This window comes from Caretta caretta, chromosome 6 (assembly GCF_965140235.1).
Source record: "Caretta caretta isolate rCarCar2 chromosome 6, rCarCar1.hap1, whole genome shotgun sequence".
Lineage (NCBI taxonomy): Eukaryota > Metazoa > Chordata > Testudines > Cheloniidae > Caretta > Caretta caretta.
The window spans coordinates 13,039,986-13,057,120 of record NC_134211.1 but is presented as its reverse complement, the minus strand read 5'-3'; the positions used below and the strand labels follow the sequence as shown (position 1 = coordinate 13,057,120).

The 17,135-nt window shown below is 56.0% G+C and overlaps 1 protein-coding gene across 4 annotated transcripts; it reads right to left on the bottom strand.

Annotated features, from left to right (window-relative positions):
* Positions 1-303: 303 nt before the first annotated feature.
* Positions 304-11,176, bottom strand: RAD9A (RAD9 checkpoint clamp component A). Of its 4 annotated transcripts, none has more exons than XM_048853881.2 (12): positions 10,933-11,059; positions 5,168-5,374; positions 4,834-4,904; positions 4,393-4,527; positions 3,773-3,887; positions 3,164-3,263; positions 2,170-2,279; positions 1,796-1,902; positions 1,641-1,705; positions 1,264-1,386; positions 801-996; positions 304-564 (listed from the first exon to the last, which is right to left on the bottom strand). In XM_048853881.2, the coding sequence occupies exons 2-12, from the start codon at positions 5,199-5,201 to the stop codon at positions 460-462; spliced, it is 1,161 nt and encodes a 386-aa protein (XP_048709838.1). In that variant the 5' UTR covers positions 5,202-5,374; positions 10,933-11,059; the 3' UTR covers positions 304-459. The 4 variants fall into 4 exon arrangements, with proteins under 4 accessions (XP_048709838.1, XP_074985336.1, XP_074985334.1 ...); XM_075129235.1 differs by having other exon boundaries at positions 10,912-11,025; XM_075129233.1 differs by lacking the exon at positions 5,168-5,374 and having other exon boundaries at positions 10,933-11,176.
* Positions 11,177-17,135: the final 5,959 nt, after the last annotated feature.

The window sequence follows — 17,135 nt, the reverse complement described above, 5'->3', positions numbered from 1 at the left end:
CAGGGCTCCAGCAGCTCCCAGGAATTTGCCCTGAGCGAGGACAGTCCCTGCAGGGCAAGTTGGGGCAGATACACCCCCTGTCACAGCCTCAAACCCACCAGCCCTGCAAGAAGGACCTAGGCAAGCAGCAGGGAGCCCAGCTAGCTTAGCTACAGTAAGAGGCACTGGGGGGATGGAACAGCCTGGCCTAGCTTTTGCAAGGTGTGGGAAGGAAAGGATCCTGCCCGCAGCCCCGCCAACTGGCTGGGGGTGGAGCGGAGCTTCTCCTTCAGCCCCAGCAGCAGCTCTGCAGGCAGCAGCATATTTTATTATAAAAGCTTTATTTACAGGGCAATGTCTTCACAGGGGCTTGGAAGCAGCATCCCTAGCCCTGCTTCAGCAGAGGTAATGGGGTTGTAAAGTCCAGCTTCTCCATGCAGGTTCTTGGGGGCTTGGAGCCACGCTGCAGAAGGTGACCTCTCAGGACTCTCCCTCGCTGTCCTCAGCCAGCACATCCTGGCTGGGCCCTGGATGGGTCCCAGCCTGAGACTGGGTCAGCACCGACCCAAAGAACAAGGAGCGGAACTGAAAGAGATGCAGCAGGATGTGGGGGCAGGGGGGAGAGATGGGGGGCGGGGGAAGAGGACTCCCCAGCTTCCCTCTCCACCCATGCTCCCCCTCCACCCACATGGTCCCATTCCCCCCAGGCTCCCATACACCCCTGCCACCAGCAACTGGGAGTCCACACAGCTCCCCTCCACAGAACAGCCCTGATGCCTCTGCCCACATTAGGGCACCCCCCCCCAGTCACCACCACATACCTTTTTTTGGGGGGGGGTCCCTGGCACAGCCACCTCCAGATCACTCTCCATGGCACCGCACGGATGGGGGCATCTCTGGGGAAAGGTGGGGCTGGAGGGCAGCCCTGGCCCCTCCTCACATGTGGTCTCCATAGCAATCATGTAGGAATCAATATCATCGGCTGTGAAGTCATCAGCAGTAGCCAGGGGAAAGGCACTGTGGGGAGAAGGGAGTGGGGCTGGGGCCACAGTCAAACCCTGCCTCTGGAGATGGGGTCCTTACCCCTCCCCCTTGTGGCCAGCCCAGTAACCCAGCTCTCCCACCCTTAGGCTTCCCCACAGAAGCTGCTACCTGAGTCTGCAGACAGCCTGCAACAGCAGCTCTACGAGGGAGGTGGCAGCCAACTAGTCTGATGGGGCTGTTCACTCTGAACTCTAATGACAACTGTGAATGCTACTTTCAAACCCACAGGGCCCTGCTTACCCATTGGCCGGCTGAGCCTGCAAGGTTGTGGAACGGACCTGAGAGCTGCTGTTGGGGTCTGACAGGGTGGCCAGGACCAGGTGCACTTCCAGCAGGGGGTCTGACAGGGTGAAGATGGCCGGCCTGCAGGGATAGCACAGGGGGATGAGACAGATTGGGAGGGGCGGTCCAAGACTCTACAGGGACAGCAGAGGGTGTGTACAGAGCGAAAAAGAGAGCTACAGCAGGAGGCTGGGGAGTCCACATGCGACCCCAGCCAATCCAGAGGGGCAGGGAGTGAGTGGCAATGAGTACGTGATCCCATCTGGAGAGAGCCAGCTCAGGGCACTGAGGTAGAGGGAGCATCCCCACCCCACAAACATTTGGCCTGGACATACCTGCCGGGGGAGTCGAAGTGGATGTTGAGAGGCAGGTTGGAGGACTCGGCGAAGCTCAGGAGACCCTAGGGGCAGACAGACAGGGTCAGTGAGGCAGCCTCACCCTCTGGGGCTAGAGCAGAAGAGCTGGGGGGCAGGGGGCCCTGCTTGCTCACCCGGAACTCCTTGAGGCAGAAGGTGACATGGGACTGCTGCTGCACCTGGACGTCCTGGAACTCATCCTCAGAGAGGCACAGCTCGGTCACCATTATCCTGCTGGGCTCTGGGGACAGAGGGGGCTCAGCATCAGCCTCCTGGTGTCCCCACACTGCCAAGCCACCCCCCAGGACCCACCGGCCACTCTCCATAAACAGCTGCCAAAACCTCCCGCCCCAGAGATGCCAGCCAGCCCAGACACCAGGGCTTGTGGAGTTGGACATGGGGCTCTTCCCCTCTAGGGGGTGCCAGCTCCAGTCCAGCCCCATGGCAGGAGGACTGGGCCGTGCTGTGTCTCTTTAGGATGAAGCCCATGGTGGGCGGGCTGGCTCACCTGTCTCCTCATCCAGGTAGTTGCGGAAGCTCACCTTCCCGGCAGGGCTGACCCCCAGCGTCACCTCGGCCAGTGTCACCGGAAAATGGACCACAGCATCCACCAGCACCCTGCCACCAGAGGTGAGCGAGCTGTGAGCCCCACCCTACAGACATAGCTGCATCCTCCCACCCACTCCGTGGAGCGCCCCAGAGAGCCAATTGAACCCCCGATCCTCCCACCCCCTCCGTGCCAAGCTACTGCCCCAGAGAGCCTGCTGTGCCCCTCAATCCTCCCACCTGTGCCAACCTAGCACCCCAGAGAGCCAGCTGTGACGCCAATCCTCCTACCCTCTCTGTGCCAACCTAGCGCCCTAGAGAGCCAGCTGTGCCCCCCCGAACCTCCAACCTCTTCCATGCCGACTTAGCACCCCAGAGAGACAGCTTCTGCCCCCCCCGATCTTCCCACCCCAAACTAGCACCCAAGGGAGCCAGCATATGTTCCCAATCTCTCTGCACTCCCGTCATCTATATCTGTGGTTCTCAACCAAGGGTCCACAGCACCCCAGGGAGGCTGTGAACTGGTTTCAGGGGTTTGCGGGCTCCACAGTTGAAGCCCGGAACCCCAAGTCCCTTTCCCCCGCGAGACTAAAGCCAGAAGTGAAGCTGCAGGGCCAAAGCCTGGCGTGCCGAGCCCTGGTGCCCCATAAGGCAGAAGCCCCCAGCCCCACAGGGCTAAAGCCCAGAACTCCTCCCCTCACCCAGTGGCTGAAGCCCACAGTCCCAAGATCCCCCCTACACTGCGGCTGAAGCCCCTGAGTCCCAGCCCCAGCGGGCTCATGTCCCTCCCTCCCAGAAGACGCCCCTGCTTTGGTAGCTGAAGCCTGGAGGCCTCCCCACTGAGCCCTGGAATTTTTATAGCATGCAGGGAGGCCTCAGAAAGAAAAAGGCTGTGAACTCCTCAGCTATACCTCATGCTTCGCTTCCTCTCCCCTGACTTGGCAGAGGCCACTCACCGGGCAGGGGCACGCAGCATGTTGGCGCACAGATCCTTGTTGAAAACGGCCTGCAGCAACTCGCACTCTTGGAATGACAAGTTGTGGGTCTTGGTGACTCCTGGCAAGGGCATCGGGACAGCAGCTCAGGGCCAGGGCCATCTTTGCCCTGGCATCAGGACCATCACCAGCCCAGAACCCGCCCCTGCAGATCCTCCCCAATGCACCTCACCAGCCTGGCCCTGTGTTCAACAGGGAACCAGGCCGAGGGTCTGACCCTTGGAAACTGCCACACACACACACCCCCGTCCCCAAAGCTTCACTCACCCCTTGGCCCAGCCCACCTGCAAGCCCCCTTCCGCTTCCCAGTACCATTCATTGCAGGGCCCCCTCTGCCCACCTGGCCCCCAGCTCCGCTTGCCCCAGCCCTCCAACCCAAACTCACTCCATCCAGGCCCCCTGCTACTGTCACTGGACCCCTGAGGTGCCCCCTGTCATTGGAGGGCTCCCTCATTTCCCTCCCCCACCCTGCTAATGGAGCTTCCTGGACACCCCTTCTTGTCCCAGCAGGGCCACCCAGATCCCCGCCTCCCACTCCACTAGAGGGCTCCCCAGCAGCAGTGCACTCACCGTACTTGCAGTGCAGCTGGACAACCAGCCGGCTGGCCCGGGGGTTCAGGGAAATCAGACACTTCTCCACAGTCTTCTCCAGCGAGGGCAGCGAGCGGAACACACCCAGGAAGGACTAGGGGTCATAGACACCACCCTGTCACCACCTGCACCTCCCGCCACACAGCTGGGGAAATGGCTCCCAGCTCCCCTGCTGTAACCATGAGACACCAATTCCCCTTCCAGAGCCAGGGAGAGAACCCAGGACTACTGCAGATTCACACCAAGATTCTTTCCCATGGAACAGGATGGTCCCAAGCCCCGATCCCTTCCTCACTCCCCCACCACACCCTGTGCCAGCTGCACTCACTGCCCAGGGCAAAGGAAGTCACAAGCTCCTGCTCCCTGCAGGCGAGCCCCTGGGACACAGGAACTAGGCACACAGGCTGCTAGGAGACAGCACAGGCCAGGGGTGCAGCCAGGGGCGCAGCCCTGAGCCCAGCTCTCCCTGGGCAAATGGACTACTCCCCCACCATAGAGCCAGGGCCCTCTGCTGGGCTTCCCATATCCCAGATATCCCTATGCCCTGGGGCATCCCTCTGAGGCCCACCCTTGACACCCTGACGGCACCACAGCCTCACCTTCATGAGGACCTTGCAGCGGAAGGTCTCCCCATCGGGGTCCAAGTTCCCTTCCTCGTAAAGCTGGAAGAAGAGTGGGGCGAACAAGAAGCAGGCGTAGGCTGAGCGGGAAGAGTTCACAGCACGCAGGGAGAGCTGTGGAGAGGAGAGCCAGCTGCATCACCGACCAGCCCAACACGGGGAGAGCCAGCCCCGCCACCGACCAGCTCCTCCGCCTCCCCCATGGGAAAGCCAGCCCCATCACCAACCAACCCCCCCCGCAGGAGAGCCAGCCCCATAACCAACCAGAGAGCGACCCAGCTTGCTCCTCTTGGAGCTCAGTGACAACTCCCAAACCCTGATTAGACACCCCTGTCCTCTGCTGACAACCCCCTTCAGTTCTTCCCTCCCCCGCAGATCAGAAGGGTGCCCCCCAACAGTTAGAACAAACCCCCCCCTTACCCCATCCTCCGTGGGCTCTACATAGAGCTCGTCTCCGATGCGGGACAGAGAGTGCACGGCCTTCCCTATGACTGGGGGGGAAGGAGAGAGAGAGACAGTGACCCTGCGTCAGACCCATCCCACCCCCACTCCCCTAAACTCCTGCTCTCTGAGGCAGGAAGAAAGGCCATTTGGAGCCAGTGCCCCCTAGAGGGGAAAGGCCCCGTGTCCCATTCCCCACCCTGCTGAGACCAGTCCCTCTGCCCTGGGCCAGATGGGAGCCAGTGAGCCTTAGGGGGAAAGGCCTCACGTCCTATTCCCCATCCCCATGCCCAGCTGGTAGCCCTGCACGCACCTTTGACATTGCCCCCGGTAACAAGGCACCTCATGGCCACAGAGTGATGCAGCTGGGCTCTTTCCCACCCTTGGGTGGGGAGAGTGTCAAACTCTAACCCCGGTCACAGCGCCGTGAACCCCAAGATAATCCAGCCCTGTGGTGGGGAGAGTCTGTGCCTTGGGTGCTGCACTGGGGCCTCTTCCAGGGACTAATCAGTACAACATGCTGGGAAGAAATGGGAGAGACACCACCCTGAATAATCAACTCAGCACATCTCTAGTTCCTTTCCCCTGAAGGATCCCAAAGCACTTCCCCTGTATGCACAGGGATCCCTTACCCAGGGCTGGTGCAAGGATATTTGCGCCCTAGGCAAAACTCCCACGTTGCGCCCCCCCTTCCCCTCCTTTCCCCTCCCCTCGTACTGCTTCACTACGGTACAAAGTGGCAATGACAATATCAATAGGACAAATTTCAACAACCTACACACACATAGTCGCACATAAACATACACACTCAAACACTGAACATACACACACAACTGACACAAAGTTAATACTTGATGCAGCAGCACTTGCCAGAGTCTTAGATCTGAAACAACTCAACAAAAATAGTTAGCCTCAGTCGACAACCTCCGAAAACTAGTCAACTTAGCACTAAAACAATCTGTCAGAACGGGTGACGGCTGCGCGTGACGAGGAAAATGACATCGCACACACACACATTCTAGGTACCCAGAGGGGGAGGTTTCCATGTTTGGTAACTATAATGCCTCATGGTGCCTGCTTGTCTCTGCATTGACCAGCTGTGGCTCCAGGTGAGCACTTCCCATAGAAATCCTGAGATGGGTAAACTGCCCCAAGAAATTTAAAAATGTCCTGGGCCAAATGTAGAATGAGGGGGGCAGGCAGGGGTCACTGAGGCTGCAGGGGGCACACGGGGAGGCAGCGGCAGGTACCCAGGTACCATAGAATATCAGGGTTGGAAGGGACCTCAGGGGACCTAGTCCAACCCCCTGCTCAAAGCAGGACCAATCCCCAATTTTTGTCCCAGATCTCTAAATGGCTCCTTCAAGGACTGAACTCACAACCCTGGATTTAGCAGGCCAATGCTCCAACCACTGAGCTATCCCTTACCCTCAGGCTTTGGGCAAGGAGTCCCGCTCCATCCCCCTAGCGCCCGCCTGCAGCTCCCATCTGGTCTTGCCACAGCCCTGCTCTGCGAAGGGTCCTGCCTTAGGCGAGACAAGCCTGGCCCATCTTGTGGGCCCGTAGGGGCTGTGCTCCGCCTCAGAGCAGGCCAGGCCCCGTGCTCCCCACCCTGGAGGGGGCCGGCCCGGCTCCCCTCAGGGCTGGATTAACTTTTTGTGGGCCCCCCTGGGGAATGAAGAGGCCGGGGCAAGAACACAGCAGGCAGGGTGGATTTGATTTAAATCATGACTTAAATCACTAGTTAGAAAGACTTGATTTAATCATGGGTTTCTACATAAAAGTGCATTCTTGTTGGTTGTTATAACCTTAATACATATTCTTCACAACTCAGAGATAGATGTAGGTTTCATTTTTAGAAGGTACACACTATACATTTTTTAAATGATTTATTTTTGAAAACTTTTCAGATGAAAATGAATGATTGTTTGGTTATTTCATTTATCAAAGATAATTGGAGCAGATATTTATGAAGTCATTGGGAGGTGAACTATCTTCAATTCAAGAGGTTAATCATTAATATTTGGAGGATTTTCTTGCCAGGCTGTATTAGGAGGAGAACATCACCAGAAAGACATTTAAATTGTTTTACTTAGCTAAAACAACAACGTTAAGTAGTCTCGATTTTTTTCTTCAACAGCAAACATAAAATATTTTAACAAAAAAAAGCATATGTAGTCTTTGATTTTTAACATTTATAATATTTTAACAAAAAAAAGATATGTAGTCTTTGATTTTTTTCTTCAACAGCAAACATAAAATATTTTAACAAAAAAAAGCATATGTTCCTCACTTCTCTCATTTATCTCCAGACTTCTTCTCCTTGTCCAGATCTATTCTGCCCCAAATTCTATTCTTCTATTCATTGAACTTTTGGAAACTTTCACTTTTAAAGAGAGGTAAGGGGTTGACCCTGTGTACACAAATTTGCAGAGGGACAATAGAGTTGAGGTCTGTTATTTCTCACCTCTATACATTAATTTATTTATTTAAAAACATTTTTGCTGTTAACAACCGTGTTATCTCTGGAGACACAAGTCCACAGTTTGAGAACTGCAAAACTAAGCATCTCTGATGGTATCTTCTAGACTGAGCACTGAGTCCCATTGGGTAGATAGAAAAATTAACATAAATAATCTATACAGAACCCCATAAGATTGGGTCCCTAATCCATGAACTATTAGAAATCATTTACAAAACTTTTCTTAAACATTACATGAATATATTGTCTCATACTATAGAATTAGAATTTATAATCCCTATTCCATCATAGTTTTAATTAAGATATAATGTATCTTTAGATGGATTTTTCCCTCAAAAATCCGATTTAAATAAAAAAAAAATCCATTTTTTTTTAAGTCATTGATTTTTATCCACCTTGACAACTGGGCATGGTGGGGGGGAAGGATTGATCCCCAGCTGGAGCAAGACAGGGGCCAGGGGCAAGATGAGCACAGTGGGTCATGGGGGGAGGATTAGTCCCTGCTGGGGGTGGAGATGTGCAGGAGTCAGGGCATGAGGTGGGCAGGCTGGGTATATGTGGGGGTGCAGGAGTCAGGACTGAGGGCTGGGTGTGTGTGAGGGGGGTTCACGAGTCAGGGCATGTGGTGTGCTGGGGCTGGGTATTTGTGGGGGGTGCAGGGGTCAAGGCTGGGAGGTGTTGGGGGTGCAGGGGTCAGGGCAGAGGGCTGGAGGTGTGGGCTAGGGTCATGGGGATGCTCCCAGCCCCCTGCCCTGAGCGGCTCACGGCAGGGGGCTGGAGGGGATATACCCCGATTCCACCCCTTTCCCCCAAGGCCCCGCTCCTGCCTCTTCTCCACTTCCTCCCTCTCCCTGGCAACAGCTGATCGGTGGCAGGGAGGAAGAGGGAGTGAGAGGGGGAGGTGGGAACCCAGCACGCTGGGGGAAGAGGCAGGGGAGGGGAGGAGCTAGGCTGCAGGCACAGCCTGCCTTATTGAAGTAGAACAGAGCCCCAGCACCAAGCTTCTGCCCCTGCAGGGGAGGGCGGGGGACGGAGAAGAGTGGCCGCTGGGGCCCCTTCGGAGTGTGGGCCTGGCACCATGATGAATCTGCTACTGCCCGCAGTGCTGCCCCGCCCACCACAGTGAAAGCTGCGCCCAGGGTCCGTCCCCCGGTGCTGCGCGGCGGCCAGGCAGTGTCCATGCTCAGAGAAAAGACAAGTTAAAATGTAAAAAAAAAAAATTGGGGGGCACCGCTTTTTGGCGCCCCCAAATCTTGACGCCCTAGGCGATCGGCTCGTTCACCTAATGGTTGCACCGGCCCTGCCCTTATCTAGCACTAATGTGCAGCCACCTCTGGGGTGGGGCTAGGCAGCTGTTGAACAGCCACACAGGAGTGCCTAGCGGGAAGTGAAGGAGAACCCCTGTCAGACTGAAGCTTCAAGAAGAATCAAGGGAGGTAGATTTACTTTCTTAGTCCCCTGCTGGAGCTCCTAATCTTGCCCCTGCATGTTACCCCTCCCCCTCCTGGGGGCTCATTCCCTTGCCCTTAGGCCGATTGCCCCCCCCACCCCCTTCTCTGGAGTCTCCCCCTCCAGCTCCCTGTACTGTTTTGTGGCCCTTCTCATGCCCTAGGGTTTGTCAATCCCTTTCTGGTTCCGAGAGGCCCAGCTCCCAAACACAACATCCCAACTGCCTCAGCTCTGCAAAGAACAGGGCTCCGTTCCTGCTGTGGGAGACGCACACCAGCCTCAACCTGCACCAGCCTTTCCTGCAGCCTCATCCCATCACAGACCCAGGTGGTCTCCTTTGCCACGTGTCCTCCCCCCAGCTCCTTCTGGCCACTCTGGCTGTCCCATCTCCCAGCCAGGTTCTGGCTGGCAGATCATCCCTCTCAGGTGTCCCAGCTGCACTTGCCCATTCAGTGCCTCATTTTGCAAGTCACTGCCCACATTCCTAACCTCTCTCCTTCTTTTAATCAGCCCCCTCCTTCTCCAGGGAGCCTTTCTGTCCTGTGCTGATTGCAACTCCTGCCATTTTCACAGCAGCTGCAGGTCTCCTTAGCGAGCTGGGTGCACCCTCTTCCTGGGCTCTGGCTACACCAGGCTAGGAAGATAGATGGCTAAATAACAGTGATTAACCTAACACCTAGTCAAGAAAAAACAAACTGTACTTTAGATGTTTAGCATACACTGAGCCAGTCAATGTAATGCCTGAGTTAGTGAGACTGAGCTAATCTAATCCCATTTAGCGAGCAGATTGAGGGACGTGATCATCCCCCTCTATTCGACATTGGTGAGGCCTCATCTGGAGTACTGTGTCCAGTTTTGGGCCCCACACTACAAGAAGGATGTGGAAAAATTGGAAAGAGTCCAGCGAAGGGCAACAAAAATGATTAGGGGTCTGGAACACATGACTTATGAGGAGAGGCTGAGGGAACTGGGATTGTTTAGTCTGCGGAAGAGAAGAATGAGGGGGGATTTGATAGCTGCTTTCAACTACCCGAGAGGTGGTTCCAGAGAGGATGGTTCTAGACTATTCTCAGTGGTGGAAGAGGACAGGACAAGGAGTAATGGTCTCAAGTTGCAGTGGGGGAGGTTTAGGTTGGATATTAGGAAAAACATTTTCACGAGGAGGGTGGTGAAACACTGGAATGCGTTGCCTAGGGAGGTGGTGGAATCTCCTTCCTTAGAAGTTTTTAAGGTCAGGCTTGACAAAGCCCTGGCTGGGATGATTTAATTGGGGATCGGTCCTGCTTTTGAGCAGGGGGTTGGACTAGATGACCTCCTGAGGTCCCTTCCAACCCTGATATTCTATGATTCTGTGATTTAACCCATCCCTCCCCTAAATCCTAGACTGGACATGGTCCATATCACTAACCACACTGGTCACCAAGGCCAGACTGAACTGGGATGCCTGCAGTTGGGACTGGAGGCAGGTGATGAGGGTCCCAGCCCACACCTCCCTACAGCTCGCTTTGTTAGCATGGAGCCTGCAGCCCTACTGTCAGTTTCTGCAACTCTCCATCTGCATCCCCATCCAAACCACTCTGAAGGGCCTATTGATCCCGCCAGCACAAGAGCAGCCACCCAGGCAAGGAAACAGAACTGAAAGGGAAGATGCTTTGTCAGTGCAGGTGTGCCGCTGCTGGGGGCATCAACAGACTCTGCAGCGCCCAGTCCTTCCCACCACACACTGCCCCCCACCTCCCCAGTACCTGTCCCTGCCCCCCACACACTGTCCCCCCAGCAACCTGTCCTACTCCACTCCTACATACTGCTCCCCTGCCCTGTCCCACCTCCAGCACCCTGTCCTGTGCCAACCCCACACCAGACACTGCCAAACTTCCACACCACCTCCAGCACCCTGCCCTCTCCCACCTCACCTCACCTCTGGCACCCTGTCCTACCCCCACATGCTGTTCCCCTCCCTACCCATCCCATCCCCATACCACACACTATCCATCTGCACCCTGTCATACCCTGCCCCACTCCAACACACCCTACCAAATCCTGCCCCAAGCCACCCCATGCATGAGCAATCATGCCTGCCTTAGACACCGCTCTTAGCCCCGCCCACCTTCCGTAACCCCGCCCACCTTAGCTCCGCCCCATCACACCTGTCCCCGAGGCGCGCTCCCCGTCCTTGCTCGGTGCTGCCCGATCTCCAGCGACCCCAGCGCAGAGCGGGGCGGCCCGGCCCGCCACTCGCCGGACAGCTCCCGAACAGGAGGCGCCCGGGCTTCTGGAGAGACAGCGCCTCTTCCGGATGCTCTCGCCCAGCACCCGCGCCACTCCTGACGCCGCTTCTGGGCAACCCACCTCCCCTCCCCTCGGCCGTCTTCCCATTGGCCGAGCCCGGTCTCGGCCCGCCTCTTAGCCTGTCCTACTGGCTCACGGGTCACGTGGAGGGGGAGCTCTTCACTTCACGTGACAAAGTCTCCAGAGAGGAGCCGCGCCGGCCCGGCTAGAGGCCACGTGAGCTCCCTGGGTGGAGCCTTGTTCTGGCTGTCCCCGCGTCACCCAGGCCACTTCGCCTGGTGGGCTCGTCCCCTCCTGCCATTGGAGGAGCCGAACGACGCTGATTGGCTGGGACGAGAGAGGAACAGAACTACCAGCCAATGGGGCCTCGAATGCAGGAGGTAGAGTGCCGGGTCAACCAAGAGCCTCACCCCGGCCTAGGCTCCCCCCCCCTGCTACCCCCTGGCTCAGGTCCTGCCCCGCCTGCCCTCAGAGACCTTCCCTGGGGCCCAGATTGCCCCCACCCCCCGAGACAGCTCCTGCTCGGGCTCCCTCCCCCACTCTCAGAGACCCACTCCCAAGCTCGGAGACACACCCTACTAGACTCAGGCTCCTTTCCCTGCCCCCTCTCAGAGATACCCCACCCCTGGGGCCCAGGCTGCCCCTCTGGCCCCCACTCAAACACCCCCCCCCCGAGTCTCCTCCCCTGGGCCCAGACTCTTTCCCGCCCTCTGGGCTCACCTCATTCTCCTCTTGGAGACTTTAGGCTCAGGTTCCCTCCCCAGGTCCCACACTTGCTACCCCAGGTTTGTTGGAAGCTGTGGTCTCCATGGGCAACCACAGTCTATCTCTTTGTGGCACATGATCTAGGTGGCCGCTCAGCCATGCCCCGGCACTGGCACCTCATCTGGGCACAAGCTGCTCGTGCAGAGGATGAGGACAAGAAGCAAAGGGACCAGGAGGAGCCTTTGCAAGGGCTTTCCTAGCCCCTTCCCAGCTCAGGATCCTTTGTCAGGGGCTGAAGCTCCCTCCCTGTGCCCTAGCTGAGCAGGACCTCGCGGCCTCCCCATCACAGCACAGGCAAACGATTCTGGTGAGCTCTGTTCTGGTGAGTGACTGTCAAACCCACCTCTTGGGGCCCTGTACACATCATCTCAGTGACACAAATGCCTCAAACTCCCCAGGAGCTGGGAGCTATGCTAAGGTGTTCCCCGCCTTGTAGCATCACCAGCAAGAATGATTCGGCAGGCCATATCCTGACCTCTGTGCAGTCATCACCCAAACTGTCCTGTGACCTTCAGGTCACACCCTCAGGTGAGCCACGTGCAGCCACATTCCCCTCCCCCTCATCACCGTTGGGTCCTGGTCCCAGGTGAGCCACACAGTCCTAACCCCATTGCCTTCATTAGATTGCCCAAGTGTAACCAAGAGCACTTGGCTCATCTAACCGTTCTACTGGTGATGTGTGAGCCAGACTAGCCTCTGGTTCCCTCTCCTGTCACTGGGCTGAGTCTATGGGGCTAACAGGAAGTTTTGTTTCCTTGAGAAACGGGAGCTCTGACTGTTATCTCCAAGGGGTGTTCTGTGCAGCACAAAGGGACTGTTATGCCAGAGGTACTTCTTGCTGCAAACTGCAACTGGTAATGGAGCCGACCTCTGTCCCCTCCTTTCTGTGATGTCAGGCTTCTAGGGCCTTGGTAGCCCCCTGTCCCCTCTCAGCAGCTCTACATGAAGGTTCCTTTTAGCTGAGCAGCCCCTCGGGTTTCAGCATTTCCAGACTCTGGGAGTGTTTTTGTAGTGTTGGGAGATTGACTCCTGGATGGGTGAGATATCTAGTTTTGGCCTGCTGTCCATCACTATCATATCTGAGCACCTTCCACACAAAAGATCAATAGCAATAAGGAAGTCCCCAGTGACAGGCCTCCTAAGTAGGGAGTTAGGTAGCGGGCAGGCCCCATTGGTATCCTTACAGGTGGGGACATCAAAGCAGGCATTACGTAACTGATCAGTGGATTCCCTATGCTTTCGGAACCCATCCTGGCCCCCTGTGTAGCAGCAAAGAGATGGGGATTACACTCCTTGAGGGACTGGCCCACGGTCTGAGATGGGAACAATGATGTTGGGTAAAGGGCCATGGTGTGGAGAGTCTGTACAGAAAGGGAAAATAAATAAAATGCTCTAAAAATAATGGGCAGCAAGCCCAGGATCACGTGTTCCTGGGGTGGAGCCTTGAGGGAGTCCAAGGGATCTGGTTTGATAGGAAATTCTAACAAAAAAATACCTCATGTGGGACCTGCCTGTTGTCAGACTTGGTAACTGCAAGAATCCCTCATTACTACCTCCTAGCATCCATCATGTTCACTTGTTGTGCTGGCTTTTAATAATGATTGGAGCTCTTGGGAGTAGGGACCATCCTTTATTCTGTGTTTGTGATGTCTGTGTATTCTCATGAAATGGAGCTCTGATCCTGATTTAAGCAGTAGAACCACAGGGTTAACCCCCTCCAGAACCAGAGGAGGGATGCTGAAATTATCTTTATTTAAGACAAGTTAGTGGCCTTATGCTTCATGCTACCACTCTTCGCTTGCAATAAATCCCACAGCTCCTCCTTTCTTTCCCACCGCCTTTCCTTTCCTTTCTTTTCCCCATCTCTCTTTGATTAATATGTTTAGGGTGTGTTGCTTAGTTTTGGAGGAGGGGGGAAATGGAGGGGATGATAGGTTGAGGTGAGAACCCTGGAGTCCAGAGCCCTCTCTGAATCCCCTAGAACAGGTACAGCCAGGGAAGCTGGTGGAGGGCCAAGTCCCCACCGTCCCTGAATTAGCTCAATAACTCTCTGGTACAGTAACTCCTTGGCTTCTCTGCTGGGAGCCCATTAGGAGGTGCCCATTAGGATTGTGGATGTTGGGGACTGGGCTCAGACCCACCAAATGTGTTACCTATGGGATTTCTGTGCCCACCATAGAATGGGCTCTGGGTGCAGTCCTGCAGAGAGGTGAAGAACCAGAACTGCATTCCTGTGCCCCTACAATGGGCTCTGGGTTTAGCCTTCAGAAGGAGGAAAAGAACTGGAACTGGACATCAGTGGCCCCTGGAAGAGGCTCTTGGCACAGCCCCTCTTCCTCCCAAGAGGAGGAGAAGAACCAGATTTGGTGTTTAGCGTGTCTGTTCCAGCTCTTGAACAGCAACTGGGCTCCTATGGAGCGAGCATCCCCATGAGGATCTCTGGCCTCAGGGCTCAGAGTTTTATGGAGCTGTGGATAGGACACAGCTGGCTGGGATCGTGATGCACACACCTCTGCAGTGTCCAAAGCCATGTGCACCCCTCCCCTCCTCTATCCTGACCTCCCAGATCCTGCACTGACTAGACACAGGGGAGGCTAACACTAGGCGATGAGTGGTGGGGCTTGAGTCTGTGGAGCCCTTAAGTTAGGTCAGGGAGAGTCTATAACCCCCTCTGGGGGAGACTCCCACACCCACACAAGGTCAGTCTCACCGTAGAGCGGCCCTCTCAACAAACCAACCAACCCACTCACACAGGGTCAGCTCTCCCAAGCACCACCATCAACTGCTTCCCCACTCCTCGTTCACACAGAGTCAGTCCTGCCTATTCCCAAGCACAGCTCCCCCCCCCCCCCCCCCGACTGCAATCACACAGGGTCAGCATCACCTGCTCCCCAGAACTGTTTCTCTATGCCACATTCACGCAGGGTCAGCACCCCCTGCTCCCCAGCACTGCTTCCCCACTCTCACACAGGGTCAGCTCCTGCTGCTCCACAGCACTGATCTCCCCCACATTCAGCTCCCCCAAGCACCATCAACCATACTCTCACAGGACAGCCCCTGTACCACTGCTCCCCAGTACTGCATCTCCACACTCAAACAAGGTCACCCTTCACTCTCCAGTACTGCTCCCACACCCCACCCTCTCACCCCACCCTCTCAGGCTCAGCCATCACTGCCCATCATGCTCCCCACGCACATACTCATTCAGGGTCAAGTCACATACATTCCAGAACCACCGGCTCCCTGCAGAGACTGTCCTGACCAAGGCAGCAGCCAGTCCATATAGATCTTTATTTATTTTCTGTGGGCTTTGTTTTGAGAGACAGACAGACACAGCTGGTCTTTGTGTTCTGGCAAACTGTTGCATTTCATGTTTTTCCCAGCAGGGGGTGACAGGTGCTTATCACTGCCCTGAGAAATGAGGAAGCGAAGTGCCTGCTCTGTGTGTGGAGAAATCCCCTGGCTGGCTCCCAGCAGAGCCACCCGGAATCCCCTTGGAAGTGGGAGGGGACAGAGCTGCGGGCTGGGCCCCTGAGATCCCAGCCCCAGGTTCTCACTTGGGGGAGGGGGCATTTTAGAGGCTTGGGGAGGATTTAAAGTAGGAAACTGAAGGGTCACCAGAGTTCCAAATCTCCCCTCTGCAGAGGTTCCAGCGTCTGGCTGCCTGGTCTCAGAGGTAGGGTATCTGTAGACTGCTGTCCCACATGTCCCTACATGTCTCACTGTGAGGCCGCTCTTCTTTCTCTGATTCCCATCTCCAAGGGGACCTATGGACTCAACTTCCACTCCTGCAGGGGTGGGATAATGCCATGGAGGGAGCTCTGGGGTATTCAACTGTCGCCCAAAGCAGAGAGAAGAGAGAGGCTGATGGGAAGGCAGAAAAGATGGGTAGGTGCGGGGCAGGGGGGGGGAGTGGATGAGAAGGAAGGAGAGATGGGCACAGTCTAGACAGGAGAGTGGCGGGGGCAGGGTCAGTGGGAAGGGGAGGGAAGGTGCAGTGAGCAGGGATGGGAGCGAGGCCAATGGAAAGGTCAGCAAGTGGGAGGCTTGGCTGGCTGATGGCGCCGCTGGAGGGCGAATGTGCAACTCATGTTCTGCAGAAGGTGAGGTCAGCCGCCCACGATGCTTCCTGTGACGTTGCCCAGGAGCGGGGCGCCTGGGGGGACGGGCAAGAGGAGCTCAGCTTGCCTGCCAAGGGGATAGGAGAGCTTGGCAGCCTGCCAGGGCGTGTGTTACCCACTGAGCCAAGCTGGCCAGGTGGAGCCCTTTGCTCTGTGAGTATCCCCTCCCACGCAGAGGATGTCCCAGTCCAGTGCCATGGAGACGACCAATGTCCTAAACAATGCAGCCGCCAAGCAGAAGAGACAGGCTAGACTGGGAGCAGGCTGCTCAGACACACATCCTCTGGGGACTGCCTGCTATCACATGGCTGTCTCATCCCTGATTCTGAGAGCCCCATCACCATGGCTGGACTGAGCCACTCCATGGAGGGCCTCTGGACATTCCATCTGCATTTAAGAGCAGCTCATGGCGGGCCTAGAACCCACAGGCAGGGCCTGATATAGCCATAGCACTCCTGGTTCTTGTGCTATCTCTCTCTAAAACAACCATCAGCATGGCACATAAGCTCCATCTTCATGGCTGGCCTGCAGCTCATGGGCAGGGCCTGAGGCTGTCCCTGACCCATTGAACTTCCCTGTGTTTTGTGTAGTGTTTTTGGTACAAATTGTCTCCCAAAGTGCTTCACAATTAAAGAATCTACCTGTGATGTTCCCAAGTGAGGAGAGAGTCAGGAAGAGGGATCAAGGGAGGCTTCTGCATAAGGAACATGGGATTTTAGGTAGGAGGTACCCAGGAGAAGACTTGTCCAAGAGGCCAAGAGACCAAGAGGAGTCTGGTGCCAGATGAGTGGATGGTTGCTTGGAGTGAGCCCGTGGGAAGCTTTAAAAATGGGGTTGAATTGCATGCAGAATGGAGTCTGGAGACAGTATAAAAAGTCTGGTGACAGGGCTAGATCAGGACACTTGGAGTCACCCCCTCACAGGGATGGTCTGTAATCATCACTCAGTGTCTGCTGCCATCCCTGGGCCTGCTGGATCAGGAGGCTCTTGGGACATTGCTGGGTCTCAGTGCCTTAGGGAAACAGCCTTGCAGGTTCAGTTGCCCTTGTTGGCATGGGGTATATCTACCTCCTTTCCTAAAAATACCCTTCACTAGATGTTGTGAGTTGCTCCAAGGGCTGAGCACTGGATAGGAAAGAGGAGAGCAGCCCACAGGAAATGACTCAGCCCATTGT

What these genes read in the sequence shown, in the direction of transcription:
- RAD9A (XM_075129233.1), bottom strand. Translation starts at nt 11,161, where the DNA reads ATGGGAAGACGGCCGAGGGGAGGGGAGGTGGGTTGCCCAGAAGCGGCG. An exon ending in ATGCTGCGTGCCCCTGCCCG is followed by an intron (nt 2,280 to 3,163) that starts GTGAGTGGCCTC and finishes CTCTGGTGGCAG; the next exon opens with GGTGCTGGTGGATGCTGTGG. An exon ending in GGACCCCCCCCCAAAAAAAG is followed by an intron (nt 565 to 800) that starts GTATGTGGTGGT and finishes CATCTCTTTCAG; the next exon opens with TTCCGCTCCTTGTTCTTTGG.